This window comes from Podarcis vaucheri (assembly GCF_965113315.1).
Source record: "Podarcis vaucheri genome assembly, chromosome: 2".
In the NCBI taxonomy this organism is placed as follows: domain Eukaryota; kingdom Metazoa; phylum Chordata; class Lepidosauria; order Squamata; family Lacertidae; genus Podarcis; species Podarcis vaucheri.
Genome location: NC_138760.1, coordinates 126,421,970 through 126,449,820, shown reverse-complemented (window position 1 = coordinate 126,449,820; position 27,851 = coordinate 126,421,970). Strand labels below are relative to the sequence as shown.

Sequence of the window (27,851 nt, the reverse complement as noted above, 5' to 3'; positions counted from 1 at the left end):
AGAGGCGATTGGACTACAACTCCCATCATCCTCAGCCCGCTGAGCCAGTTGCCGGGCATGATGGGAGTTGTAGTCTCCCACCTCTCCGGAGCCGATGCCTCCCCCTCCCCCCCCAAAGTCTTTATTCCCCTGCCTGGCGGAGGAGAAAAGCGACCTTCTGCCTCTCCCCGGAGCGCTGCATCGGCGGCCCCGCTTGGAGCTGGTGAGCCCCCGCGCCTCTTGCGTGCCTGTGCAGGAAGGGGAGCCCCGGGGTGCAAAGCTGGCCTTAAGGGCCAGGGCGCCTCTGGCTGGGGAAGATGCCCAGATTCCTGCACCCGCCGCAGGCTGGAGGGGAAAAGCCACCCTAGCGGGTGCAGGATCCTATATCTGCCCCTTCCCTCATTGCACCCCATGGGGAAATGGAAGGCAACCCTGTTTCGGAAATCTATGTGTCTGTCTTTCTTTCCCTCTATATTTTCTTTGGAAGCCACCCAGAACAGCTGGGGGCAACTCAGTCAGTTGGGCGGGGTATAAGAAATTAATAATAATAAGACTGAGCTCAACCAGGACACACACACAGCATCCACACAATAACCCAAGAGGAAAATTTTATCCTCCTTGGGCTTCTCTGATAGGATGGCATCCAGCTGAGAATAATTTTTTTCTTTAACGTGTGGCTGGATGGTTACATGGGAGCCGGTTGAAATTAAATCCTTCGAAGACAGAGGTCCTTTGGCAGGGTCCGGACGATATGGGATTGGGGGGGCAACTCCCATCTCTTGCGGGGGCGCAATTAGTGCCAGCACCGTCCGTTAAGAGTTTGGGTGTAATCTTCGACACCTCCCTTTCCATGGAGGCGCAGATTGCAGCTATAACAAAGGCGGCATTTTTTCATCTCCGCCAAGCTAAGCAGTTGGCTCCTTACCTCTCTCGCCCTGACCTAGCCACTGTGATCCACGCGACGGTCACCTCCAGACTGGATTATTGTAACTCGCTCTACGTGGGGCTCCCCTTGAGACTGACCCAGAAACTCCAGCGGGTGCAGGATGCCGCAGCGAGACTCCTTATGGGGTCTTCGCTGCGAGATCACATTCACCCGGTGCTATACCAGCTGCACTGGCTCCCCGGTGGAGTACAGGATCAGGTTTAAGGTGCTGGTTTTAACCTTTAAAGCCCTATACAGCCTAGGAACCTCGTACCTACAGGACTGCCTCTCCTGGTATGTCCCACAGAGGAATTTACGATCTTCAAACAAAAACATCTTGGAGGTCCCAAGCCACAGGAAGGTTAAGGCTGGCCTCAACCAGAGCCAGGGCTTTTTCGGCTGTGGCTCCGATCTGGTGGAACGCTCTGCCACAAGAGACTAGGGCCCTGCGGGACTTGACATCTTTCCGCAGGGCCTGCAAGACAGAGCTGTTCCACCAGGCCTTTGGCCAGGGCACAGCCTGACTCCCTCCCTTGGCAGTCTTCACAGAACTCTAGCCCAATGGTTGCCATCAATTTGATTTGAATTAATTTTATAATGAAATGATTTTAGAATGTTGTATTATTTTTTTGTTGTTAGCCGCCCTGAGCCCGGCTTCGGCTGAGTAGGGCGGGATATAAATTAAAAAAATTATTATTATTATTATTATTATTATTATGGGCATCCTATGCCCATGTTGTCTAGTCTGGGGTGCATAGGGAGGAATGGGAGGGGAAACACCACAAAGAATCGAAAAAAGGAAGAAAAAGAGCGGCGCTGGTGCTTACTGATGCAAGGCTAGTCTAAGTCCATCTGCCAGGTGATTGGGGAAGAAGGTAAAAGCTCCCATTGAAGCATTTCCTCACCTATCTGCAGCAAAGCAGGGTTATTTTAAGGAGAGGAAGGTTAACCTACTTATAGGCTGTGACCTACCTCCACCACACCTCAAAAAAAGAAAAGAAAAATCATTCCTGCGCTGCAACTGATTCCTGCACTATGCCATCAGACAGCTAGATATCTCACTGCTACAAGGTGCAGAAGATGGTTCTCCCCCTCCTGATTTAATCCCCACAACAGCCCTGCTAGGCTGAGAACCAGCAGCTGCCCCAAGGTTGCACCCAGTGAGTGAGTGAGTGAGTGGCAAAGGAATTGTGTGGGATAAATAGAATGTGGGAGGCGGGGCCTGGTTCTTGCCCCACCCACATTGGGCTCTGGCACCTCCCACCACGTGTTCCAGCCCCTCCCACCTCCGGCATGCGTTCCCCCAGCAGTTTCTCCCCGCATTTGCTAACGGGACAATGCCACACTTGGCAGGATTTGGTGGTCTGATCCAATTGCTCCCCTCTCTGCCTCTAGACAGAAATCGGTGGGAGGTTTTCCCAATGGATGAGCAAAACCCAGCTGGCCTTGAAGGAGGAAGAGACCCCGAGCCTGGGAGCAGTGGGGAATTCTGGAAAAGAACTGTGGAGAACATCCTGGGAGAGGAAGAGACCCTCAGCTTAGATGTCCAGCGCTGGCATTTCAGGCAGTTCCGCTACCAGGAAGCTGAGGAGCCTCAGGAGGTTTGCAGCCGACTCCACCATCTTTGCCGCGAGTGGCTGAAGCCGGAGAGACACACCAAGGCTCAGATCCTGGACCTGGTGGTCCTGGAGCAGTTCCTGGCTGTCCTCCCTCCGGAGATGGAGAGCTGGGTGAGGGAATGCGGAGCAGAGACCAGCTCCCAGGCGGTGGCCCTGGTCAAAGGTTTCCTCCTGAGCCGGGCAGAGGACAGGAAGCAGGAAGAGCAGCAGGTGAGAACATTTTTATTCTTATATATTGCCCTTCATCTGTAGATCTCAGCGTGGTTCACAACATAAAATGATGATATAAGAAACACAATGTTTTGTTAGCCCCAAAATGGAAAACGGGTGAGGTCCCAACTAAAGAAGAATGGCAACTTAAATCGATGGAATATGTGCAGCTTGCAGATTTAAAATAAGAGAAAGAGAAGAACATATGTTTAGAGAAGATTGGGAAATATTTATTGAATATATGGGGGGGAGACTGTGTACACTTGAAAACGTGGGCAGCATTAAGATAAATTTTTTACAGTGTTTGTAATGGAATGGTTTAGTTTATGTATAATATGATGATGATACAACGGTGGTTGGTTTAATTACGGCTGGAGAGGGGGAGGCAGCCTATAGGTAGGAAGTTGAGCAGTTGGGGGAGTGGTGCAGGAAAAAACACACCTGACTGCTTAACTTAAAGAAAACAAAAGAGATCATTGTGGACTTTAGGAAATGTAAATTGAATATTCAGCCACTTATTATTGAGGGGAAGTGCGTGGAACAGGTCTCGGTGTTTTGATTTCTGGGAATGGAGTTGAGAGGCGACCTAACCTGGGGAGAGAACAGCAAAGACCTGGTGAAGAGAGCACAGCAGAGGTTATATTTTCTGAGAATCCTCCGGAAAAACAATCTCTCAGAGGACCTGTTGATGGCATTCTACCATTGCACTGTGGAGAGCGTACTAACTTATGGTCTGTGCGTGTGGTTTGGGAGCTGCACAGCCAGGGAAAAAACAGTCCTATCCAGGGTTGTAAAGACTGCAGAGAGAATTATTGGGTGCACTCTTCCCACCTTAGATCAAATCTATGCTGCCAGGTGCCATAAGAAAGCGGCAGAGATAGCACAGGATAGTGCGCACCCCGGAAATGATCTCTTTCAGCTTCTGCCTTCTGGAAGAAGGTATAGGGTTATAAAGGCCAGGACTAGCCGCCTGAAAAACAGTTTCTACGCTAATGCAATTCTGGTTCTAAACGCAGCATAAGGGGTCTCTGTAGTATAGTGTATTTTAAAATGGGGTTTTAGAGTTTTTAGGGGCTTTTGAATGTTTTATGTAGTTTTTATGTAGTTTTATGTAGTTTTTATGTAGTTTTATGTAGTTTTTATGTAGTTTTCAATTTCATTGTTCCGCAAGGGACAATGACAATAAAGATATCGTATATCGTATATCGTAAAATATGTAGAGATTTATGATATGCAAAATGAACCATGGAAGAGAAGAAGGGAAGTAATTGATATTTTGATATTTTAAGGTTGTCTAAATGAACATTCTAAAACGTAAAACAGAAATTGTTAATGAAACTTATACTGACAGTATAAGAAACACAAAATACATAGTCAGAATTAGAACCAAAACAAACCAAAGGCAGTGAAGGTGAAGGAGGATTTCCTAAAACTATCTAAGAGGCGAAAAGAGATGACCTGATAGAAGTTTATAAAATGAGGCATAGAACGAGAACTCAAATAGATAGTCCCCACCCCCACCCCTCTCTCATAACATGGTAACTTTGAGGTATCCAAGCTGAATTCAGGACAGAAAGTAATTCTTCATGCAGCACATACTTTAAACTATGGAACTCCTTTTAAAAAAAAAAAATATATTTATTCATTTTTTTGATACAAACAACAACCGCAAAAGGCACTACAACAAAAACCATAATAACAATAACACAATTTGACAGTTACAGATAGGTAGCCGTGTTGGTCTGCCATAGTCAAAATAAAAAAATTCCTTCCAGTAGCACCTTAAAGACCAACTAAGTTAGTTCTTGGTATGAGCTTTCGTGTGCATGCACACTTCTTCAGATACACTGAAACAGAAGTTGCCAGATCCTTCTATATAGTGAGAAGGTGGGGAGGGGTATTACTCAGAAGGGTGGTGGGAATAGGAGATAGGCAGATAGCTGAGATGAGCCTGTTGACGACTCTTAATGACTGTAATAGGTCTTACAGGAAAAGGCAAGGGGTGAAAAGGTGAGAAATGGCTTAGTCATGTATAATGGGATAAGAATCCAATGTCTTTGTTCAAACCAGGTCTCTCCATGGTTTTAAGTTTGGTAATGAGTTGCAATTCTGCAGCTTCTCTTTCCAGTCTATTTCTGAAATTCCTTTGTAGTAAAACAGCTACTTTGAGATCTTGTATAGAATGTCCTGGGAGATTGAAGTGTTCTCCTACTGGTTTCTCTGTTTTGTGATTCTTGATGTCAGATTTATGTCCATTTATTCTTTGGCGTAAGGTTTGGCCTGTTTGTCCAATATAGAGAGCTGAAGGACACTGTTGGCATTTGATGGCATACACAATGTTAGACGATGAGCAATTGAATAGTCCCGAGATGGTATGTGTGATGTTGTTGGGGCCAGTAATGGTGTTGTCCGGGTGTATGTGGCAGCAAAGTTGGCATCTGGGTTTATTGCAGGCTCTGGTGCCAGTGTCCGTGTTAAGTCTGGTTGTAGTATTATTGTGGGTTAGGAGTTGTTTAAGATTGGGTGGCTGTCTGTAGGCAATGAAAGGTCTTCCTCCCAGAGCTTGAGAAAGGGAACTGTCATTGTCCAGGAGAGGTTGTAGATCTCTGATGATGCGTTGTACTGTTTTAACTTGGGAGCTGTATGTGATGACTAGAGGTATTCTGTTATTTTCTTTTTTGGGTCTGTCTTGCAGCAAGTTCTCTCTGGGTATCAGTCTGGCTCTGTTGATCTGTTGTCTAACTTCATCTGCTGGGTATTTTAGTTCTAAAAAGGTTTGCTGTAGATCTCTTAGGTGAGAGTCTCTGTCTGTAGAATTGGAACAGATGCGGCTGTAACGTAGTGCCTGGCTATATGCAATGGACTGTTTGGGATGGTAGCTAGAGGCATGTAGATATGTTTGTCGGTCAGTTGGTTTACGGTATAAGGTGGTGTCTATGCACCCATCCTGTATTTTTATAGTAGTGTCCAAAAAATGTATTTCTTGCATAGATTGATTCATTGTAAGGTTGATTGTGGGGTGAAAATCATTAAATTTCTGGTGAAAGGTGTCCAGGGTCTGTTGACCATGTGTCCAGATGATAAAAATATCGTCAATGTATCGCAGGTACAGGAGAGGTTTGAGTGGGTAGGAGTTTAGGAAACGTTGTTCTAAATCTGCCATGAAGATGTTGGCATACTGTGGGGCCATGCGGGTGCCCATTGCTGTGCCGCTGATCTGAAGGAACAGGTCATCACCGAATTTGAAGTTGTTGTGGGTAAGGACAAATTGGCAGAGTTTGGTGGCAAGGTCCGCTGTGGTTTTATCTGAAATGGTGTTCCTTATAGCTTGTAAACCATCGTTGTGTGGGATGTTGGTATACAGAGATTCCACATCCATAGTAGCTAGTATAGTATTGTTGGGAAGATTATTTAAAGATTGTATTTTCCTCAGAAAATCTGTGGTGTCACGTACATAGCTGGGAGCACTGATGGCATATGGTTTCAGAACAGAGTCCAATTTGACAATTCAGATTTAAATACACTGATATACCTAGGTATGTCAGTGTAAACTATGGAACTCCTTGCCACTGGAGGCAGTAATGGCCGCCATCTTGGATGGCTTCAAAAGAGAACTGGGCAAGTTCATGAAGCAGAGGCCTATTCACAGCTACTAGCCAGGATGGCTATGCTGTGGCTCCATGGCTTGTTGTTGTTTAGTCGTTTAGTCATGTCCGACTCTTCGTGACCCCATGGACCAGAGCACGCCAGGCACTCCTGTCTTCCACTGCCTCCCGCAGTTTGGCCAAACTTAAGCTGGTAGCTCCGAGAACACTGTCCAACCATCTCGTCCTCTGTCGTCCCCTTCTCCTTGTGCCCTCCATCTTTCCCAACATCAGGGTCTTTTCCAGGGAGTCTTCTCTTCTTCCTGAGGTGGCCAAAGTATTGGAGCCTCAGCTTCAGGACCTGTCCTTCCAGTGAGCACTCAGGGCTGATTTCCTTCAGAATGGAGAGGTTTGATCTTATTGCAGTCCATGGGACTCTCAAGAGTCTCCTCCAGAACTCAAAAAGCTCCATGGAAGGAGGCAGTAACTCTTCTGAATGCCAGTCGCTGGAAACCGCACACAAGAGCTCGAATCCTGCATTTGGGTTTCCCACGGGCACCTGGTTAGCCACTGTGAGAACAGGACGCTGGACTAGATGGGCCCTTAGCTTACGTTCCTGGAGGCTTCTAGTTAGCCAGCCTGGACTGTTGGGATACTGCCAGGGAGACAAAGTCCATCATGGCCCCCAAACCGTCTCCGGACGTCCGTCGATCTCCCGTAGACATGCAGTATCAGCAATTAGCGACACGAGCTCCAGAAATAGCCTGCCACATTCCAGAGCTGATGCATGCTCTATCAGTAGATAATGCACAGCGAAAGATGCACGCAGGAGAGCATTATTTACAAGTTTATTCAGCGTTTGATCAGAACAAACATGACTGCCTGCTTCAGTGTCTCTGGCACAGAGAGAGAAACGAAAGCAAAGACACAACAGAAACATCCTGTGAACAGGAAATATGCAGGCTGTGACACAAACATCCTGCTCCCTTTTAAGGTGGAACGGAAATATCCTAACATGGACAACCGAATGCTGGAACTGGATAGGCTATTTTGGTCTAATTCTTCTGACGCACCTTTGCCTCTGCCATCCTTTCCCTAATGCTTTCCACTCCCATCTCTGCTCCAGGAGAAAGGCCTGCTTGCAGAAGCGAGCGCCAGATTTTCTGACTCGGAGGAAGCTCTTCCGGGGATGAGGCGGAGCCCCCCACAACGCGGGATCACCCCAGAGCGTGACAGAGGGGCCACCTTGCTTGGTAAGGATCTCTGCATGGGTGGGGAAACTGTGGCCTCCCAAATGTCGCTGGACCCCACCTCCCATCAGCCTCTGACTGACAGGTGTCAGGGACTGAGCAGAGGAGGAGGAGGAGTTCAGAATCACAAGAGGGATTTGAGGGAGGTCACAGCTTGGAGGAAGAGGAGGAGAAGAAGCACCTTGGGGGGCGACTGCTGACGGGCTCAGTGTCTTTAGAAAGCATTCCAGACCCCCCTCTCTTGGAACCTGGCGGGCCTTGAAAGTAGGAGAGCAATGGACTATGTAGAACTAGATAAATTACAGTGGTACCTCGGGTTAACTACTTAATTCGTTCCGGAGGTCCGTTCTTAACCTGAAACTTTTCTTAACCTGAAGCACCACTTTAGCTAATGGGGCCTCCTGCTGCCGCTGTGCCGCCGGAGCACAATTTCTGTTCTCATCCTGAAGCAAAGTTCTTAACCTGAAACACTATTTCTGGGTTAGCGGAGTCTGTAACCTGAAGCGTATGTAACCTGAAGCGTATGTAACCTGAAGCGTATGTAACCCGAGATACCACTGTAACAGGAAGGATTCAAAACCTGCAGGATCAGAGATTCTTAGACGACTGGAGTAAATATATGAACTACAGTGATACCTCTGGATGCGAACAGGATCTGTTATGGAGCCCTGTTCGCATCCTGAAGCAAACGCAACCCGCATCTGCGTGTGTGTGGGTCGCAATTCGCCGCTTCCGCACATGCGCGTGACGTCATTTTGACCATCTGTGCATGCACGATCGGCAAAACCCAGAAGTAACGCGCTCCCTTACTTCCGGGTCACCACAGAGCGTAACCCGAAATACTCATCCTGAAGCTACTTCAACCTGAGGTATGACTGTACAGTGGTACCTCGGGTTACATACGCTTCAGATTACAGACTCCGCTAATCCAGAAATAGTACCTCAGGTTAAGAACTTTCCTTCAGGATGAGAACAGAAATCGTGCGGTGGCAGCAGGAGGCCCCATTAGCCAAAGTGGTGCTTCAGGTTAAGAACAGTTCCAGGTTAAGAATGGACCTCCGGAACGAATTAAAGTATGTAACCAGAGGTACCGCCGTATCTGAAAAGTAATTGTGATGAACAGACTACGCTAGTAGGACTGCAAGAAGTTTTGTTAGGTGGATTATTTGAAATATTGCAAGAAAGACTATGAAAAGAATTATTAGTTAAGGACAACTAAATGTAATAGGAAATTAAGAAATGTAGAATAAGTGATAAAGAATAGAAAATCATCAGAGGTGTTGACGGAAGTAAAAAAATATCATGTAAGAAGTGAAGATATGTTATATGACTGATAGGTTTTATATATATATATATGTGTGTGTGTATATATGTATATGTATATGTATATGTATATGTATATGTATATGTATATGTATATGTATATGTATATGTATATATATATAGTAGGAGAGCAAAGAGTTCAAAGGCATGGGGCACTTTGCAGCACCCGTAGCGATGACCCATGAGGAAATGGGAGAGACAGAGAGGGTGGAGATTCACCTGGGATAACACCATTATTCCACAAGGCTGCATTCCCAAGCCTCTCTCTGTGGATGTTGAATAAAAAGCAGATGGCAAAGACTTTTCCTCGTTTTATCCATTCCTGGCAACCTGCCGTGGGGGTTGGTTCCTCTGCCACCTGACGCCAGGCCGCTACTGAGGGATGCTGGCAGTTGGAGTCTAGCAGCAGCAGCTGGGCCAGAGATTCCCCATCCCTGGATTGCTATGATAGCGCTTCATCCTTGGGTATTGTCAGGGGTTCAGGAGCAGAGACGCAGAGAAGGGAGGAAACAGAGAGCGAGGGGGAGGAATCCGAAGGGAGAATGAGTGATGATGACGACCCGAGATCTCCAAGCCTAAGCAGTGAGTCAGAGGACTCCCAAAAGGGAGCCCCAGTGAGCAGAGCAAGGGGAGGATCCGGGGGGACACCCCAGGAGGAAGGGAACAGAGGGGATTCAGAGAGCAGCAGCTGGAAGTCGGGACCCACGCTCAGGACTGAGAGCAGCAGGGAGGAAGTTAGCCAGACATCGGGTGCCGGAGACTGTCAGCAGGAGGGAGGGCACACGTCAGGGGTGGTCACGCCCTCCTCAGAGAGCGAGGCGACGGTTAAGAGGAAAGTAGGGAGTTGGGCGCGCGCGCCAAGTTCAAATGCAGAGGAAACTGGCGCAGCAAGCAGCCCGGAGAGGGAGCCGGGTCCCAAAGCCCGCCGAAAGGAGGAGGAAGGAAGTGGGGGGTCTTCAGCGTCGGAAGAGTCTAGGAGGGAGGAGACTAGGAGAAGCAGTGGGACCCAGAGACGCAGGGAGAGGCGCAGGAGGTGGAGCAAGGCTAGGGTATTAAGCTGGTGCACAGGGGGCGGAGAGTCAGACGAGACTTCGCCGACCTAAGATGGAAGGTGTAGAGCTGCACGCTGCAGTTCAGAAATGAAACGTGTAACTCAATAAAGACTCTTATAAAGTGAACGTTGGTTAGCGTGGTCCTGTGTGAGCTGGGACCCGGTGGCAGCTCTGACAGTAAGTCTCGTCTCAAATTACAAAGAAGTTCCAGACGCCTGAAACACCGCAGCGGGAGAACACGCAGCGAGGGCTGAAGAGGGGTGTCTGGACTCAAGCTCACAAAATCGGCAGGCATGACGGCAGAACAGCGAATCGCTACTCTGCAAGAAGCAGTGACACAATTAAACACGGAGATATTAGCATCCCGAAAGAGAGAGGAGGATGCAGCGCTCGCCTACAGAGATCTCCAAGCCAGGTTTGAAGCGTTTGCCAAGCAGGTACAAACGGGACTCAAGCCGGAGGGAGTTGGGTTGGCAAGGAGATCAGGCGGTCTTGTGCAGCATTTTGATGGGAACCTGCAACAGTACCCCAATTTTCGAGCAGACGTACTGTGTGCACTGCAACTGCTGGCAAAGGACTTTAGAGATGAGGAAGAGAAGGTGGGGTTTATCCTATCCCATTTGCATGGAGACGCTAAAGCTTGGCTGCGCAATTTGTGGAGGGATAAGGATCCAGCGCTTCGAAGTGCGGATGCCTTCATCAAAGCGATGGATGCATGCTTTTTATCTAGCATAGATGTGGATCTTGTACGACGGGAGATACATGGACTTAAACAAGGCAGGGCCACGGTCCGACAGTACCACGCACGCTTTTTCGCACTCGTCAGCGCCTTAGAATGGGACCGAGATTCGCCTCCAGTAAGAGATCTCTTCTGGGAGGGTCTCAGCAACCCAATTAAAGACGAAATTGCGAGAGGGGAGAGACCCAAAAGCACGCAGGAGGTGGTCCAGAGGGCGCTATCTGCGGGAGTGCGGCTGGAAGAACGCCCATGGGCCAGGGAGGAGGGGCGTAGTGGGCGCGAAGCAGCGAGAAGTTTTTCCTTCGTTCCCAGAGAAGCAGCGCGTGCGCAATCCACGCCTCCGCCAGGAGGGGGAGCAGAACCTATGGAGGTGGGAGGTGCCAGAGCTCAGTCAGCAACCAGAGCCCTAGCACCAGGAGCAGGCAAATCTAAGACTCCTAGAGGGACCCGGAAGTGCTACATCTGCGAAAGTCCGCAACATTTGGCGAAAGAGTGTCCCCAGAGGAGCCTGAAGCACACTGCAGCCGCTGCTAAAGTGGAGACAGCTACACAGCACAAAGACCCTCTGCAGGGAAACGACGATGTCTGGCTGGAGACGGAAGTCCTGGGGCCCAGCCAGACGTATCAGTGAAGCAGTCCCCAGAGATCTTGCAACCCACAGACCCCCTCCCGCCCAAACCAGTAGTGCAACTGACCGCATCGCTCCAGCTGCCCAATGGACTCACAATAGACGTCCCGATCACGGTGGACTCTGGGAGTAATGCAGATTTTATGGCGCAGGATTTTGTGAAGCGACACGCTATACAGCTACTGCCTGCCACTCTGCCCCTGCAAGTCGTCACGGTGGATGGGAGAGAGTTACTAGGGGGGCAAGTGGTGCAGCAAACGCCGCCAATGGTGATGCAATTGGGTAACCACAGGGAAGTCATCAGCTTTAATGTCACTCAGTTGTCGGACACTCCCATCGTCTTGGGCATGAGCTGGCTGGACAGGCACAGTCCGACGCTGGCGTGGTACCAGAGGCAGCTGATCTTCGGTTCTTCTTATTGCGCTGAACACTGCATTATGCCCAGAAGGGAGGGGGAGGAGGAAGAATCGCAACTGCAGTTGGGGACGCTACACACAGTTCCCCACAAATACGCGGACTTTTTGGAGGTCTTTTGCGAAAAGGAGGCGGACAAGCTACCCCCTCACCGGCCATATGACTGCAAGATTGACCTCCTGCCGGGGGCGACGCTGCCTAAGGGGAGGCTATACTCCATGTCTGAGGACGAAATGCAGGAGCTCAAACAGTTCATTGATCATAATCTGGAGCGTGGCTTCATCAGAGAGTCCAAGGCAGTGGGGGGCAGTCCCGTTTTCTTCGTGAAAAAGAAAGACACGCCCCAAAAAAGGCTCGTTGTGGACTACCGCCTCTTGAACCAGATGACCAAGCCGTCTGATTACCCCATGCCCCGAATTGACGACCTCCTCGCGACGGTGCGCAAGGGACGAGTGTTCACCAAGTTGGACCTCCGAGGGGCGTACAATCTCATCCGCATACGAGAGGGCGATGAGTGGAAAACCGCCATGTTCACGCCCCTGGGCACCTACGAGTACAGAGTTATGCCCTTTGGATTACAAAATGGTTCTCACTGTTTTCAAGCTTTCATGCATCACGTATTGGCGGGGCTCCTCTACAAGAAGTGCGTCTGCTTCCTGGATGACATCTTGATATTCTCTGAATCGCAGCAAGCTCATGACCAAGACGTGAGGGAGGTGCTGAGGAGGTTGCAACAACATAGACTGTACGCCAAGCTAGAGAAGTGCCAGTTCGACACGACGGAGGTAGATTTCCTGGGATACAAGTTGTCGGACAAGGGACTAGCCATGGACAGCACCAAGGTTCGCGCGGTGTTGGATTGGAAGAGCCCGCGAAACCGGAAGGAGGTACAGCGGTTTGTCGGCTTTGCCAACTTCTATCGCAAATTTATCAAGGGGTTCGCGATGCAGACGGCGGCCATTACGGACACGCTCAGCTCCAAGAAAAAGAAATTCATCTGGACAGAGCAGGCGGAGCAGTCCTTTCAAGCGCTCAAGCGTCTCTTCGCGTCGGAAGAGCAATTGCTACATATCGACCCCAGTAAACCGTTGAGGGTAGAGACAGACGCGTCAGACAGAGCCGTGGGAGCCGTCCTGCTGCAGCGAGACCCGCAGGGGGTCTGGAGGCCGGGAGCGTTCTACTCCAGGAAGCTCAGCAAGTCTGAGCAGAACTACACCATCTGGGACAGGGAGTTGCTGGCCATTCATGCAGCGTTCAAAGCGTGGAGGCATTTCCTGATCGGCGCCAAGCATACAGTGCAGGTTTGCACAGACCACAAAAATCTGGAGCACTGGCGCAAGGCGCAGTTCCTGAACCAGAGGCAGATACGTTGGGCAGAGTTCTTTGCGGACTTCGATTTCCGGATAGAGTACGTCCCAGGTGACACCAACATCATGGCGGATGCACTGTCCCGGAAACCGCAATACCTAGAAGAGGTGACGCCAGCGGCGGCCATGCACATCTTCGCACCGACGGCGTGGGCGTGTGCCTCAGCTACGGTAGACCTGGATGCGGTGCGACGTGCGTTGAGGGACGACTCCTTCGCGCAAGAGAAGATGGCAGAAGTGCACAGAGGCACGGCTAACTCAGATGAGTTCCAGGTGCGGGACGGCTTGCTCCTCCATAAAGGGGCCGTCTATGTGCCTGGGGACGAACTTCGAGCCAAGGTACTGCAACAGTTGCACGACGCACCCACGGCCGGTCACTTTGGCACAGAGAAAACGGTGGAATTAGTCGCGAGAGACTTCTGGTGGCCCAGGCTGAGAGGGGAGGTCGCGGACTACGTCGCGAGGTGCGACACCTGCCAGAGGGCCAAGCCGGTACACAGACCGCCAGAGGGACTGTTAGAACCGCTGCAAACGCCGTTTGAACCGTGGGAGAGGGTGGCCCTAGACTTTGTCACGGATTTACCCAGCTCGAGGGGCAAGACAGCTGTACTAGTGGTGGTGGACTTGTTCACCAAGATGGCACATTTCATTCCGTGTGCGAAGGTGGCCACGGCGGAACAAATCGCCAAACTGTTCATAGATCACGTGTTCAAAGTGCATGGTCTGCCGCGATCTATACTGTCCGACCGCGGACGCCAGTTCATCTCGACTTTCTGGCAGAAGTTGATGGGATTTCTAAATGTCAAGGTCAATCTGGCATCGGCGAGACACCCGCAGACCAACGGGCAAGCGGAGAGGGTCAATGCCATCATGCAGCAGTACCTGAGATGCTATGCCAATCAACAGCCTGCGACGTGGGTGGATTACCTGCCGCTCGCCGAGTTCGCTTACAACAACACGAAGCACGTGTCCACAGGGGTGACGCCGTTCTTCGCCAACAATGGGAGGCATCCCAGAACCTTCCCGGGACTGGAGAGAGTGGGGGAAGGAGAACCACAGACGGCAGACGCGTTCGCGTCAGAGTTGCAGGCGGTCCACGATCAACTCCGAAGGCAGCTGGAGCTAGCTAAGCACGCCTACAAGGTGCAAGCTGACAGGCACAGGCGGGTTGGCGAAGAGATCCACGTAGGAGACTGGGTCTGGTTGGCAGCCCACGCAGTGCCGACCAGGTCGCTAGCCAAAAAGAAGTTGGGGCACAAGCAAATTGGTCCGTACCAAGTTGAAGCACAGATCAACCCGGTAGCTTTCAGGTTGGCGCTGCCGGAGGGCTCCAGGATGCATCCGGTGTTCCACAGGTCGGTGCTCACTCCCTACAAGGCACCGCACAGATTCCAGGAGCCCGGGACGGCACCGAGTCCGCTCCGGGAGCGGACGGAGACGCGGGGGGTGACGCAGCGGGACACCATCAATGAGGTCACGGAGATTTTGGACTCCAGATGGGGGGAAGAGGGAGTAGAATACCTCCTAGCCAGAGAGGGCACCCGGGCCAGCGCCAATAGCTGGGTGCCAGACTACGCGTTGGAGGAACCCCTGCTCAAGGACGAGTTTCATGCCCTGTTCCCACACAGACCCATGCCAGCGAGCTTCTTCGACGACTGGCTGTTCACGCCCACACTTTCTTCCAGCACGTTCCATGGATTCGACTCGGACGGGGAACCCGCACTGAGCACCCGTTCCCCAGAAGGAGCACCGGCGGGTTCGGCGTCAGGCACCTCGCATTGGTGGGACGATCGACCAGAGGAGCAATGGCGCCGGAAGTGGCTGGAGATGCCAGGTCGAGCGACCGACGCAGAGACTGACGCGGACGTGTTCGGGGAGGACCTTGGGTTCGAGCACGGCGGTACAGAGATGGAAGCGGAACAGGTCACCGTCGACGACCGCGAGGAGGAAGAGTCGGAGGGTTTCAGTTGGCGGCCAACCACGGGGAGCGAACTGTATCCGGCATTCCCTCCCGTGATGAGGGAGCTCCCAGCACCCACACCTGAAAGCGGGGAGGGGGGAAGGGGGGGCTTCGAGGGGGGGATGGATGTCAGGGGTTCAGGAGCAGAGACGCAGAGAAGGGAGGAAACAGAGAGCGAGGGGGAGGAATCCGAAGGGAGAATGAGTGATGATGACGACCCGAGATCTCCAAGCCTAAGCAGTGAGTCAGAGGACTCCCAAAAGGGAGCCCCAGTGAGCAGAGCAAGGGGAGGATCCGGGGGGACACCCCAGGAGGAAGGGAACAGAGGGGATTCAGAGAGCAGCAGCTGGAAGTCGGGACCCACGCTCAGGACTGAGAGCAGCAGGGAGGAAGTTAGCCAGACATCGGGTGCCGGAGACTGTCAGCAGGAGGGAGGGCACACGTCAGGGGTGGTCACGCCCTCCTCAGAGAGCGAGGCGACGGTTAAGAGGAAAGTAGGGAGTTGGGCGCGCGCGCCAAGTTCAAATGCAGAGGAAACTGGCGCAGCAAGCAGCCCGGAGAGGGAGCCGGGTCCCAAAGCCCGCCGAAAGGAGGAGGAAGGAAGTGGGGGGTCTTCAGCGTCGGAAGAGTCTAGGAGGGAGGAGACTAGGAGAAGCAGTGGGACCCAGAGACGCAGGGAGAGGCGCAGGAGGTGGAGCAAGGCTAGGGTATTAAGCTGGTGCACAGGGGGCGGAGAGTCAGACGAGACTTCGCCGACCTAAGATGGAAGGTGTAGAGCTGCACGCTGCAGTTCAGAAATGAAACGTGTAACTCAATAAAGACTCTTATAAAGTGAACGTTGGTTAGCGTGGTCCTGTGTGAGCTGGGACCCGGTGGCAGCTCTGACAGGTATGCTTGTGTTTTTTACTTACTCCACATCCATTGTGCTTAGATACCTCGGTTGGTTAGAGCGCGGTGCTGTCAACGCCGAGGTTGCAGGTTCGATCCCCGTACGAGCTTCCTGCAATGACAGGATGTGGGGGCAAATCCGTTGAGTGGTTCATGGCGCAACCTGGGAGGCAAGGCAACCCGAAACAGACTTCTTGCCCCTGAAAAGTATTGGTGCTGACCTTTAAAGCCCTAAATGGCCTCAGTCCAGTATACCTGAAGGAACGTCTCCACCCCCATCGTTCAGCGCTGAGGTCCAGCGCTGAAGGCCTTCTTGCGGTTCCCTCACTGCAAGAAGCCAAGTTACAGGGAACCAGGCAGAGGGCCTTCTCGGTGGTGGCACCCGCCCTGTGGAACGCCCTCCCACCAGATTTCAAAGAGATAAACAACTACCAGACTTCTGGAAGACATCTGAAGGCAGTCCTGTTTAGGGAAGCTTTTAATGTTTAATAGATTATTGTATTTTAATATTCTGTTGGAAACTGCCCAGAGTGGCTGGGGAAACCCAGCCAGATGGGTGGGGTATAAATAATAAATTATTATTAAATTATTATTTGTCTCTTGCAGGAGATGGAATGATGCCAGCAGCATGTAGCGGGTCATCTCTCCCTGGTGGTGGAAGGGATGGAGCTGCGATGGAAAAGGGTCTGGTAAGGAGAAGGATCACTGGGGAGATGGAGAGGGGCTCACTTTTCTGGATATGTCTCATTCCCCTAGCATCTGCCCACCAGGCCTGTTATGGATGCCATTGTCAGGGTGAGACATTCGTTTGCCAGACATCATGCAATTTCCAGAAGCTGCTTTCTTGCTGGTTTCGTTTGGTTTGGTTTGGTTTTTACATCCGCAAGCTCAACACTCAATACATGCTCATTTTCTGGAATTGAGTAAGAGTCCGTTTAGTCTGAACATAAGCCTCAAAATGAAAGGATGTAGGCCTTTGAGGGCGGGGTGTGTCTTGCAGCCAACTGTGGCAAGACCTTAAAAAGACTTAGAAAGAAGTGTGCCTCTATTGGAGAAGCAGGTAAATAGTTTTTGGAATTGTTAAGCTTTTAAAGCCAGTAGTAAAAAAAAAGTTCTATCTATACCAGATTATGTTGCTGTGATTTATTGGTGTGCTGGCACCTGGAATTCCTAATAATAATAATAATAATAATAATAATAATAATTTATTATTTATACCCCACCCATCTGCCTGGGATTCCCCAGCCACTCAGGGCAGCTATCAACAGAATATTAAAAACACAATAAAACATCAAACATAAAAAACTTCCTGATACAGGGCTGCTTTCAGATGTCTTCTAAAAGTCAGATAGTTCTTTATCTCCTTGACATCTGATGGGAGGGTGTTTCACAGGGCGGGTGCCACTACAGAGAAGGCCCTCTGCCTGGTTCCCTGTAACCTCACTTCTCACAGGGAGGGAGCTGCCAGAAGGCCCTCAGAGCTGGACCTCAGTGTCTGGACTGGACGATGGGGGTGGAGACACTCCTTCGGGTACACTGGGACATGGCCATTTAGGGTTTCAAAGGTCAGCACCAACACTTTGAATTGTGCTTGGAAACGTACTGGGAGCCAATGTAGGTCTTTCAGGACTGGTGTTATATGATCCCAGCGGCCGCTCCCGGTCACTAGTGTAGCAGCCGCATTCTGGGTTAGTTGTATTTTCCGGGTCACCTTCAAAGGTAGCCCCACATAGAGCACATTGCAGTAGTCCAGTGTTTCCCAACCTTTTTTGGGCAAAGGCACACTTGTTTGATGAAAAAAATCTCGAGGCACACCACCATTACAGCCCCGTGACGTCAGCGCGCAGCGTCACGCCGGGAGGGACGCACGAAAGTGTAAGTTTCAATTTTCCCCCTCCCCTCCTGTGTAAAGGGGAATGCACTCTGCTAAGTAAAGGCACTTGCCACAGCAGCGTCAACGTCACAGCACCCACCGGCACCCAAGAGAGAAGGGGTCTCAGCAGCCCTTTTGCCAGGAAGAGGAGCAAGAACGAGAGGAGGAGGAGGAAGAGGAAGAGAGTCGCCCCCAAAAAAACATTCTCCTTTTGATCTTCCTTATTTGCAATTCCTCATTGCAAAACAGCGGTTGATATACAGCTGATTTTTTTGTTATTGCAGTCCCCACCCCCTCACCTAGAAAACCACCTGTCAATTTTATTATTATTATTATTATTATTATTATTATTATTATTATTATTATTATTATTCCCCGCCACTCTGGGAGGCTGAAGCCCTTTAAGGCTTCCTTCTGTCCACTCTCTGTGAATTACCTGCCCGGAGCGGGTTTCTGGGGGGGGGGGCGCTGCTGCCGGTGTCATCCCCGTCGAGTCTCGCCTTGCCCGGCGCGTGGCGGCCGCCCTTTCCCACACTCTGCCGGCTGCGCTGCCAAGCCCTGCGGCTCGGCCTGTCAGCGTTACCGGGCTCGGCGGGCGGTAATTCCCGAAGAAAGCCGGTGGCGCTTGAAGAGCTGGCAAGCCCCCATTTGCATGTCTGTTTTCCGCAGCCCTTGGAGAGGATTAAGTTCCCTCCTTCCTGCCGGGGAACCTCCAAGCTTTGGGGGTGGGGGGGGAAGGAGGCAGCAAAGCGAGGCAGGAAGGAGAGCGCGGCTTGGTTCCTCGCCGCCGCTGCCCCGCCTCTCGCCGCCGGACTCGCCCACCTCCCTCCAGGCAACATCTCGCGGCACACTAGTGTGCCGCGGAACAGTGGTTGGGAAACACTGCAGTAGTCCAAGCAGGAGATAACCAGAGCATGCACGACTCTGGCGAAATAGTCTGTGGGCAGGGAGGGTCTCAGCCTGTGTACCAGATGGAGCTGGTAGACAGCCACCCTGGACACAGAATTGACCTGTGCCTCCATGGACAGCTGTGTCCAAAATGTCTCCCAGGCTGCACACCTGGTCCTTCAGGAGCACAGTTACCCCATTCAGGACCAGGGAGTCCCCCACACCCACCTGTCCCCCCAAAACAGTACTTCTGTCTTGTCAGGATTCAACCTCAATCTGTTAGCTGCCATCCATCCTCCAATCACCTCCAGACACTTCAATTCACTTCAAGTCTGCATGGAAAATGTGTTGGACCCAGTGTAGTGTTTCTGGCTGTGCAAACTTCAGCAAGCCTTGGAAAAATGCACAACAGGTTGTTGTGGCAGCTTGCAGATTCTCAACAGATTATGGGTGGTTTCCATAATCCCTGGCAGCCATTAAGTGCTATTCTCCCCTGAAAAGGACCCCAGGGCTGCAAATGCGTCTGTGATAAAAATCAGGGAATTTTGTTTTTGTTTTTTGGAGCAGGAACTGGGGGGAACTGAACTCCCTTACCTTTTAAAAATTAAATAATAATTATTTTTTTGTCTGAGGGGGCTGGAACGGATATATACCCACAATGCCTCAGCCAAAAATCCCCCTCCATCTGTCATCAATAAGGTTTTAGCCATTTCAAATCCTGATCATTGTCTGCTTGAGTTTATTAATCACAACTTGCATTTAGCCACTGCTTGGGAGAGGGGCACTGTGACTGGGCCTGCAACAAACAAACACATTTAGTGGTAAGTTCCCCCACCTATTTTCCCAGGGGAAAAAATCACTGGATGAAATAATACAATTAAAAAGAAAACCGAATCGTTTTTAAAAACCAAAGACAAACCTATGGACCATGCAGCTACATGGTAGCCATTCATGAATTACCGCATTTTTCGCACCATAGGACGCACCGGACAATAGGACGCACTTTGTTTTAGAGGGGGGAGAACAAGAAAAAAAATTCTCCCCCTCTCTGCCCAGCGCCCCTTCAGTGAAGCGGCAGGAGGCGCTGCACAGAGAGAGGAGAACTTTCCCCCTCTTGTTTTCCTGCTCTAAAACAAGGTGCCGTTTAAGGTGCGTTCAGGCGGCTACCTTGGAAGCCTGGAGAGTGAGAGGGGGGGTCGGGAAGCCCACCACCAGCCCCAAAGAGCAGGTCAGGGAGCAGAGGAAAGGCGCAGCGGAGAGGCTCCTGCCATAGCCGCGCGTCACCTCTCCAGCCAAGAGAGGGTCGCAGGGCTATGGCGTCTTCGCTCCATAGGACGCACACACATTTCCCCTTCATTTCTGAAGGGGAAAAAGTGCGTCCTATAGAGCGAAAAATACGGTATGTCCAAATACAAACTTACAGCTGGCAGGCTCCTGTAAAGTATAGTTTTATCTGGATTTGATTGTGTACCAGAACTTTTTGACTGCTCAGTTGCACTTCCATGAAATCATAGCCTTATCATTCGTAGCATTGATTTTATCTCTCTGCAATAACCATTTCTCTGTTGTGCGTCATTTTCTTTCTAAAGTTGTGGGTCAAACAGGCAAGCTGTAACCTAAACCAAACAGTTAAAATTAATGCTAAAAAATACACTAATTGGAGTAACGAAGGAGGTGCAGTGTTATAAATCTTAAAAATATAAGAAACCGCAAAAGGAGTGGGGGAAGTCAATTTATATTTGTTGGGAAACATTGGAGTGTTTTTATGTCAAAACACTTTTGAAAAATAGGAAAAAAATTATAATAAAGAAAAACAGGCAAGCTGTGGTTCGTTTCTGTATCTCTCAAACATGTGCATGTAATGAAATGAAATAGCTTTTTAAAAACGGTTTAATCAACAGTTGCAAGCATCTTAAAACACACATTGAAATGCAATTTAATAGAATGGAAATGTTTAAATGGATTTTAAACCACATGCACGGGGATTAACCCAAACCATCCTCTGCGCTGAGGGTAAAACCCACCCACCTCGTCCGCACTTGGGACTTTGCTGGTAAATAAATGTTCCGTCATCGGTGAGGAGGAAATGTTTGCTTCTCTTCCAGGATTTGGTGACCTTTGAGGAGGTGGCTGTGAATTTCTCTGAGGAAGAATGGGCCCTGCTGGATCCGGACCAAAGGTCCCTGCACAGGGAAGTCATGGAGGAGAACTGGGAGATTCTGGCCTCTCTGGGTAAGACACAGTTTTTTTCTTTAGCTGATTATCTCTGCAGCACATAGAACTGTAGAGCTCGAAGGTGACCAGGGATCACGTATTCCAACTCCCTGCAAGGGAAGCCTTATTCATTTATCCACGACCATTTTTAGCATTGTTGATTTTCAGTTCTTTTGAGTGGCTAAAATAGTTGTTTTTAACTGGTTTTTGCTGATAAGTTCATTGTTTTCTTCTTCTTTTAAAAAAATTCTTTTTATTAGTTTTCCAAATTTTTACACACCAAATTACTTTAATATAATACGATTTCTTAAAATCAGGTTTCCCGCTCGTGTTGCAAACATATGTTGATCATTTCCTCCCATAGCTGCATCATTTCTTATTTAATGTTCGGTTGTCACCCAGTTGCTGACCACATTTTCCCATTGTTTTATTCTTTTTGTAAAATGCTTTGAGGTTTTTTTCTCTTACAGTCAAGGGGTACCGTATTTTTCGCTCCATAGGGCGCACCTGACTATGGGGCGCACCTAGTTTTCAGAGGGGGAAATCAAGGGGGAAAATATCATTCCCCCCCCCAGCTGTGGGAGCAGCGGACAGGTTGCAGGCAGCCTGTGCGCTTCTCCCAGACCTTCTCCCTGTTTTTGCGGGAGGTGGGGGAATTCCCCCATCTCCCGCAAAAGCCCACAGGAGCCCCACACATCCTTTAAGGAGCGCACGGCTCCTGTGGGCTTTTCTACGAGGAGGGAGAAGGGACTGATGCGGCCAGTCAGTCCCTTCTCCCTCCTGGGGAAAAGCCCGCAAGAGCCGCACAGAGCTGGTGTGCGGCTCTTGGGGGCTTTCCCCACCTGCCTCCCCCCTGCATTCGCTCCATAGGACGCACAAACATTTTCCCTTTCTTTTTAGGAGGGAAAAAGTGCGTCCTATAGAGCGAAAAATACGGCATATAAAACTGATTAATTAAATGTACGTCTCTAGAGGACGTACAGAATTATATATCTATATTTAAGAAAAAAGAACCCAGCTTAAAAACAGGACAGAACAGAATCACAGATAAATGTAGAAACACACACACACAGCGGAGAGACTAGGTGTTACAGCAGGGAAACCTTGTCTGAACAAAAATGAGTGCTGAGAGTTGTCAAGAGAGACCCCTGTTCCCTTCACAGTGCTATAGTTCCCAGAGTGGCTTAGGAGTCAATCCTTCTTCCCAGACGACTCTGGGAATTGTAGCTCTGTGAGTGGACTAGTCATTTTGGACTCACAGCCGTCCATGGAGGCGCAGGTCAATTCTGTGTCCAGGGCAGCTGTTTATCAGCTCCATCTGGTACGCAGGCTGAGACCCTACCTGCCCACAGACTGTCTCGCCAGAGTGGTGCATGCTCTAGTTATCTCCCGCTTGGACTACCGCAATGCACTCTACATGGGGCTACCTTTGATGGTGACCTGGAAACTACAAGTAATCCAGAATGCAGCAGCTAGACTGGTGACTGGGGGCAGCCATCGAGACCATATGACACCAGTCCTGAAAGACCTACATTGGCTCCCAGCATGTTTCTGAGCACAATCCAAAGTGTTGGTACTGCCCTTTAAAGCACTAAACGGCCTCGGCCCAGTATACCTGCAGGAACATCTCCACTTCCATCGTTCAGCCCGAACACTGAGGTCCAGCTCCAAGGGCCTTCTGGCGGTTCCCTCCCTGCAAGAAGCCAAGATACAGGCAACCAGGCACAGGGCCTTCTCAGTAGTGCCACCCGCCCTATGAAACACCCTCCCATCAGATGTCAAGGAGATAAAGAACTATCTGACTTTTAGAAGACATCTGAAGGCAGCCCTGTATTGGGAAGTTTTTAATGTTTGATGTTTTATATTCGTGTTTTTAATATTCTGTTGGGAGCTGCCCAGAGTGGCTGGGTAATCCCAGCCAGATGGGCGGGGTATAAATACTATTATTATTATTATTATTATTATTATTAACCACTCTCAGAGCCCTTAAGAAACCACAGCTCTCACGATGCTTTGAGGGAAGGTATAGGCAACCTGCTGTGGTCTACTAAAGATTCCTCAATTACAACTCCCTCCTCCATTCACCTTTGGCCATGGAGCTGCCCGGTCCACAGTTATTTCTGGCAGGAGCTTCTCGGTGCTGGCTCCCCCTCCTGAGTGAGGCGCAGCTGTCTCTGTTACTGATCTTCAGGAGAAAGTTAAGAGCATTCCTGTTTACCCAGGAGTTCGATGGCTGAGAGATACTGGCCATAACAACCATGAAAGTAATAACTCTGGGGGTATGTTATTGCTGTCAGGCCGAAAGTAATAATTATGGGGGTATGTTATTGTTGTCAGATCTTCCAAATGTTCTTAAGACTGTTTTGAAAGGTTTTTTAACACTTTAAATACGTTTCTTTTTAAAATTCAATTTTTAAATTGGGCTGTTTTAACATCTGAAGAAGTGTGCATGCACACGAAAGCTCATACCAATAACAAACTTAGTTGGTCTCTAAGGTGCTACTGGAAGGAATTTTTAAATTTTGCAACATTTTGCTGTTTGCTTTTCTGGGCTCCTTTGGGAGGAAAGGCAGGAAACAAATCTAACAAACTGTTTGTTAATAACAGTATTAATAAGTTTAGTTACGTTGGGGTCAGTCTAGCAGGCTTCCTCTCCCTGTGCTAAAATGGTGGTGATGATGCTAATAATAGTAATAATTTTATTACGGTCGTACCTTGGTTCTTGAACGGAATCCGTTCCAGAATCTGTTTGACTTCCGAAAACGGTCAAAAACCCAGGCGCGGCTTCTGATTGGCTGCGGGAGCTTCCTGCACTCAATCAGAAGTCGCGGAAGCCATGTTGGACATTTGGCTTCCAAAAAACGTTCGCAAACCAGAACCCTCACTTCTGGGTTTGTGGCGTTCAGGAACCAAAACAGACGAGTACCAAGGTGTTCGACAACCAAGGTATGACTGTATTTGTACCCCGCCCATCTGTTTTGGTTGCCTCAGCCACTCTGGGCTGCTTCCAGCATATACAAAAACAATCGCTCTTAAGTCTTTTCAGCCCTTATCAGAACTGTTTGAGTCGTTCTATGATTTGAGGCTTCATTTCTGACTGATTTCCCCCCTCCGTTTCAGCAGGTGATGAATGGGACAGCGAGGAGAAGGGAGACTCTCCCAGGATGTCTCTGGAAAGAGACACATGTGAGAAGAGGGAACAGCAGAGAAGGAAAACCGAAGCAAATCAGAAGATGAGGGGAAAAGCCTCTGCCTCTCAGGACACTGACTGCCACGAAATTGCAGGTCAGGAAGAAGTGGATGAGAGACAGGAAAAGAACAGCCCTTCCATGCTGAGGGAAACAGAGGAGAAACCATATCAGTGTTTGGAGTGTGGAAAGAGCTTCTATTTCAGTTCCGACCTGACTTGCCATTTCAGAACCCATACAGAGGAGAAACCATATGTAAGCCTAGAGTATGGAAAGGGCTTTAGCGTGACAACAGGCCTCATGGGCCATCAAAGTATTGACACAGAAGAGAAACCATATAAATGCCTGGACTGTGGAGAGAGTTTCTGTTTGATCCACTCGGTGGAGGAACCATATCAGTGCTTGGAGTATGGAAAGAGCTTCACGGAGAATTCAAATCTCACTTCCCACCAAAGAACCCATGTGGAGGACAGATGCCTGGAGCGTGGAAAGACTTTCGGTTCGAATGCAGAACTGTCTTCCCACCGAACAACCCACAAAGGGGAGAAACCATATAAATGCTTGGAATGTGGAAGGAGCTTCAGCGGCAGAACAGCCCTCGTCTCCCATCAGACGACTCACACAGGGGAGAAACCATTTAAGTGCACCGAGTGTGGAAAGAGCTTCAGTCAGAAGGTAAACCTCACTTCTCATCAGAGAACCCACACAGGGGACAGGCCGTACAAATGCTTGGAGTGTGGGAAGAGCTTCCATTTCAGTTCCAACCTTACTTGCCACCAAAGAGTTCACACAGGGGAGAAGCCGTATGGATGCCTGGAATGTGGAAAGTGCTTCAGCGGGAGAACAGGCCTCATTGCTCATCGAAGTATTCACACAGGCGTGAGACCATATAAATGCCTGGAGTGTGGAAAGAGCTTCAGTCAGAAGGTGAATCTCAATACTCATCAGAGAACCCACACAGGGGACAGACCATATAAATGCTTTGAGTGTGGAAAGAGCTTCCGTTCAAGTCCGGAACTTTCTTCCCATCAAACAACTCACACAGGGGAGAAACCCTACCAGTGCTTGCAATGTGGAAAGTGCTTCAGCGTAAGAACAGGCCTCATTGCCCATCAGACAACTCACACAGGAGAGAAACCGTATCAGTGCTACGAGTGTGGAAAGAGCTTCAGCCAGAAGGTAAATCTTGCTTCTCACCAGAGAACCCACACAGGGGACAGGCCATATCAATGCTTGGAGTGTGGGAAGAGCTTCCATTTCAGTTCTAACCTTACTTGTCATCAGAGAGTTCACACAGGGGAGAAGCCATATGGATGCTTGGAGTGTGGAAAGAGTTTCAGTGGGAAAACAGGTCTAATTGCTCATCAAAGAATTCACACAGGAGAGAAACCGTACCAGTGCTTGGAGTGTGGAAAGAGTTTCATTCAAAAGGTGAATCTCACTTCTCATCAAAGAATTCACACAGGAGAGAAGCCATATAAATGTTTGGAGTGTGGAAAGAGTTTCCGTTCAAGTCCGGAACTTTCTTCCCATCAAACAACTCACACAGGGGAGAAACCATATAATTGTTTGGAGTGTGGAAAGAGTTTCAGTCGAAGCCCAAACCTTGCTTCTCATCAGAGAATTCACACAGGGGAGAAACCCTATCAATGCTTGGAGTGCGGAAAGAGCTTCAGTAGGAGCACATACCTCTCTTCTCATCAAAAAAATCATGTGGGGGAGAAGCCCTATAAATGTTCAGACTGTGGCATGACATTTTCTGTTAAATCAAGCCTTGCTTCTCATCAAAGAATTCACACAGGGGAGAAACCCTACCAGTGCTTGGAGTGTGGAAAGAGCTTCATTCAGCGTGGAATCCTGACTACCCATCAAAGAACTCATACAGGGGAGAAACCGTATAAATGCCTGGAATGTGGAAGGAGCTTCATTCAACGCGGAATCCTGACTAAACATCAAATGACTCACTCTCGTGACGAAATATTAATGCACGGCATGTGGAAAGGATTTCAGTAGAAGCATGCGTCTCACTTTCCATTAAAGAATTCACACTGGGGAGAAGCTATATAAATGTTTGGGGTGCAGGAAGAGCTTCTGCGTATGCACGCACACCTGTGCACATTGAAGAATCCACAAAGCGGAGAACCCTATAAGTGAAGCGTGGAAAAATCTTAAGCACGCATGAAATCCTTTCTGGGCATCCAATAATTCGTACTAGGAAGAACTCATTAAAAACATTTATGGAGTGTTGAAAGGTTCTTTGTGGGAAGACTTAAGATGATCCCTGCTGGATCAGAACAGTGGGAAATGTAATAAGCAGGGTGTGAGGTCAACACCCTATCCCACTTCTGTTCCCGAGTGACGAGGATTCAGATGCACGCTGCCTCTGATTCTGAAGGCAATATATATCCATCATGAATGGTAGCCATTAGCAGTCTTATCCTCGACACATTTGTCTAATTGTACTACATCTTGTGGCAGTGAATTCTGTAGTTTAGCTATGTGCTGTGTGGAGAAGGTCTTCCTTACCTGTCCCGGATTTTCTACCGTTCACCTTCATTAGATGATAATAGAACTGTAGCTTTGGAAGGAACAACTTCTTGCAATATAGGAAGAACTGCGAAGGAATCCTTGGCCACCCAACCTAGTTTAAAAATATCCTTCTTACCATCAGAATGACAATTGCAACTGACTACTCGCCCTCTACCTTCAGGTCCCAGGGCGGGTAACAACTAAAACACAAAATTAAAAACAATTTTAAACGACTTAGGGTGGGTCCTTAAAATATACATCTATAGCGTCAGAAGCAGTAAGAGGCGCATCTTCAGCGTTTGTGAAAACGAAGGTGCCAGTTATGTCTCTGTGGGGGAGTTTCACAATTTAGGGGCTACCACAGAGAAGGCCCTCTTACAGCTACAAGATGGTATAGTGTAATAGAAATAACTTAGGGTTGATATATGTCTGGAATTTGGCCGCCGGCAATGGTAACCGGGCAGAAAGCACTGACATGTCCGGGAAAATCCGGAAGTGTCGATTTTTAGAAGGATCTTTAGAAAGGAAGTTTCAGAGCTCAACGACTTTGGCCACAACTTAAAAAAAAAAAAAAGCTCAACAATTTTTGTGTCTGGATTGTCACTTTTTGAAATACAGCACCCCTAAATAAATGCATGGGTGGGTAAGCCTGTTCTTTTCCTCTGAGGAGGCTGAAGAAAGGGGTTAGCTGAAATTTACATCTTGAAGCCGGCCAGAACCAGCATGATTTGAGGAAAGCAGCCTTGAGAAAGAACAAAATGTTAAATATAAGGAAATTACCCAAAGCAGGGCTGCTGAGGGGTGTGGCTGAAGCGGTTTGGACCAGGAACAGTTCTGAGGGGCTGGATTTGGCCCCCGGGGCTAAGGACCCCTATGCCTGCTCTGCTGGGTTGAGATGAGTTTATCTGAGATATCGTCTTACCCCATATATAACCATTGACCACTTTGATCTGCGGAGCTGGCGCTGTGGCAAGTGCCACATAATAGTCATTCCACATTTGTAAAAAATAAAATGTATTTTACCATGGCAGCACCCACACTTTGGATCTCCCTGCCGATTGACATCGGGCAGCTGCCGTCCCTGTACCCTTTTCGTCAGCTGTCGAAAACATTTTTTGTTTAGGCAAGCCTATCCAGATAATGTGTTTTAGTCTGTGTTTTAGCAAATCGTTGAATTTAATTGTTTTTCGAATGTTTAAAATAGTTGTTTTTGACAGATAA

The 27,851-nt window shown here is 49.2% G+C and overlaps 1 protein-coding gene across 2 annotated transcripts; it reads left to right on the top strand.

Annotated features, from left to right (window-relative positions):
- LOC309524616 (uncharacterized protein) lies at positions 1-27,851 on the top strand. Of its 2 annotated transcripts, none has more exons than XM_082209376.1 (6): positions 1-202; positions 2,300-2,733; positions 7,444-7,570; positions 16,545-16,627; positions 20,805-20,931; positions 24,037-27,851. In XM_082209376.1, the coding sequence occupies exons 1-6, from the start codon at positions 58-60 to the stop codon at positions 26,112-26,114; spliced, it is 2,994 nt and encodes a 997-aa protein (XP_082065502.1). In that variant the 5' UTR covers positions 1-57; the 3' UTR covers positions 26,115-27,851. The 2 variants fall into 2 exon arrangements, with proteins under 2 accessions (XP_082065502.1, XP_082065503.1); XM_082209377.1 differs by having other exon boundaries at positions 2-202; positions 24,034-27,851.

What these genes read in the sequence shown, in the direction of transcription:
- LOC309524616 (XM_082209377.1), top strand. Translation starts at nt 58, where the DNA reads ATGATGGGAGTTGTAGTCTCCCACCTCTCCGGAGCCGATGCCTCCCCC. An exon ending in CAGAGGGGCCACCTTGCTTG is followed by an intron (nt 7,571 to 16,544) that starts GTAAGGATCTCT and finishes TGTCTCTTGCAG; the next exon opens with GAGATGGAATGATGCCAGCA. An exon ending in CTGCGATGGAAAAGGGTCTG is followed by an intron (nt 16,628 to 20,804) that starts GTAAGGAGAAGG and finishes CTTCTCTTCCAG; the next exon opens with GATTTGGTGACCTTTGAGGA.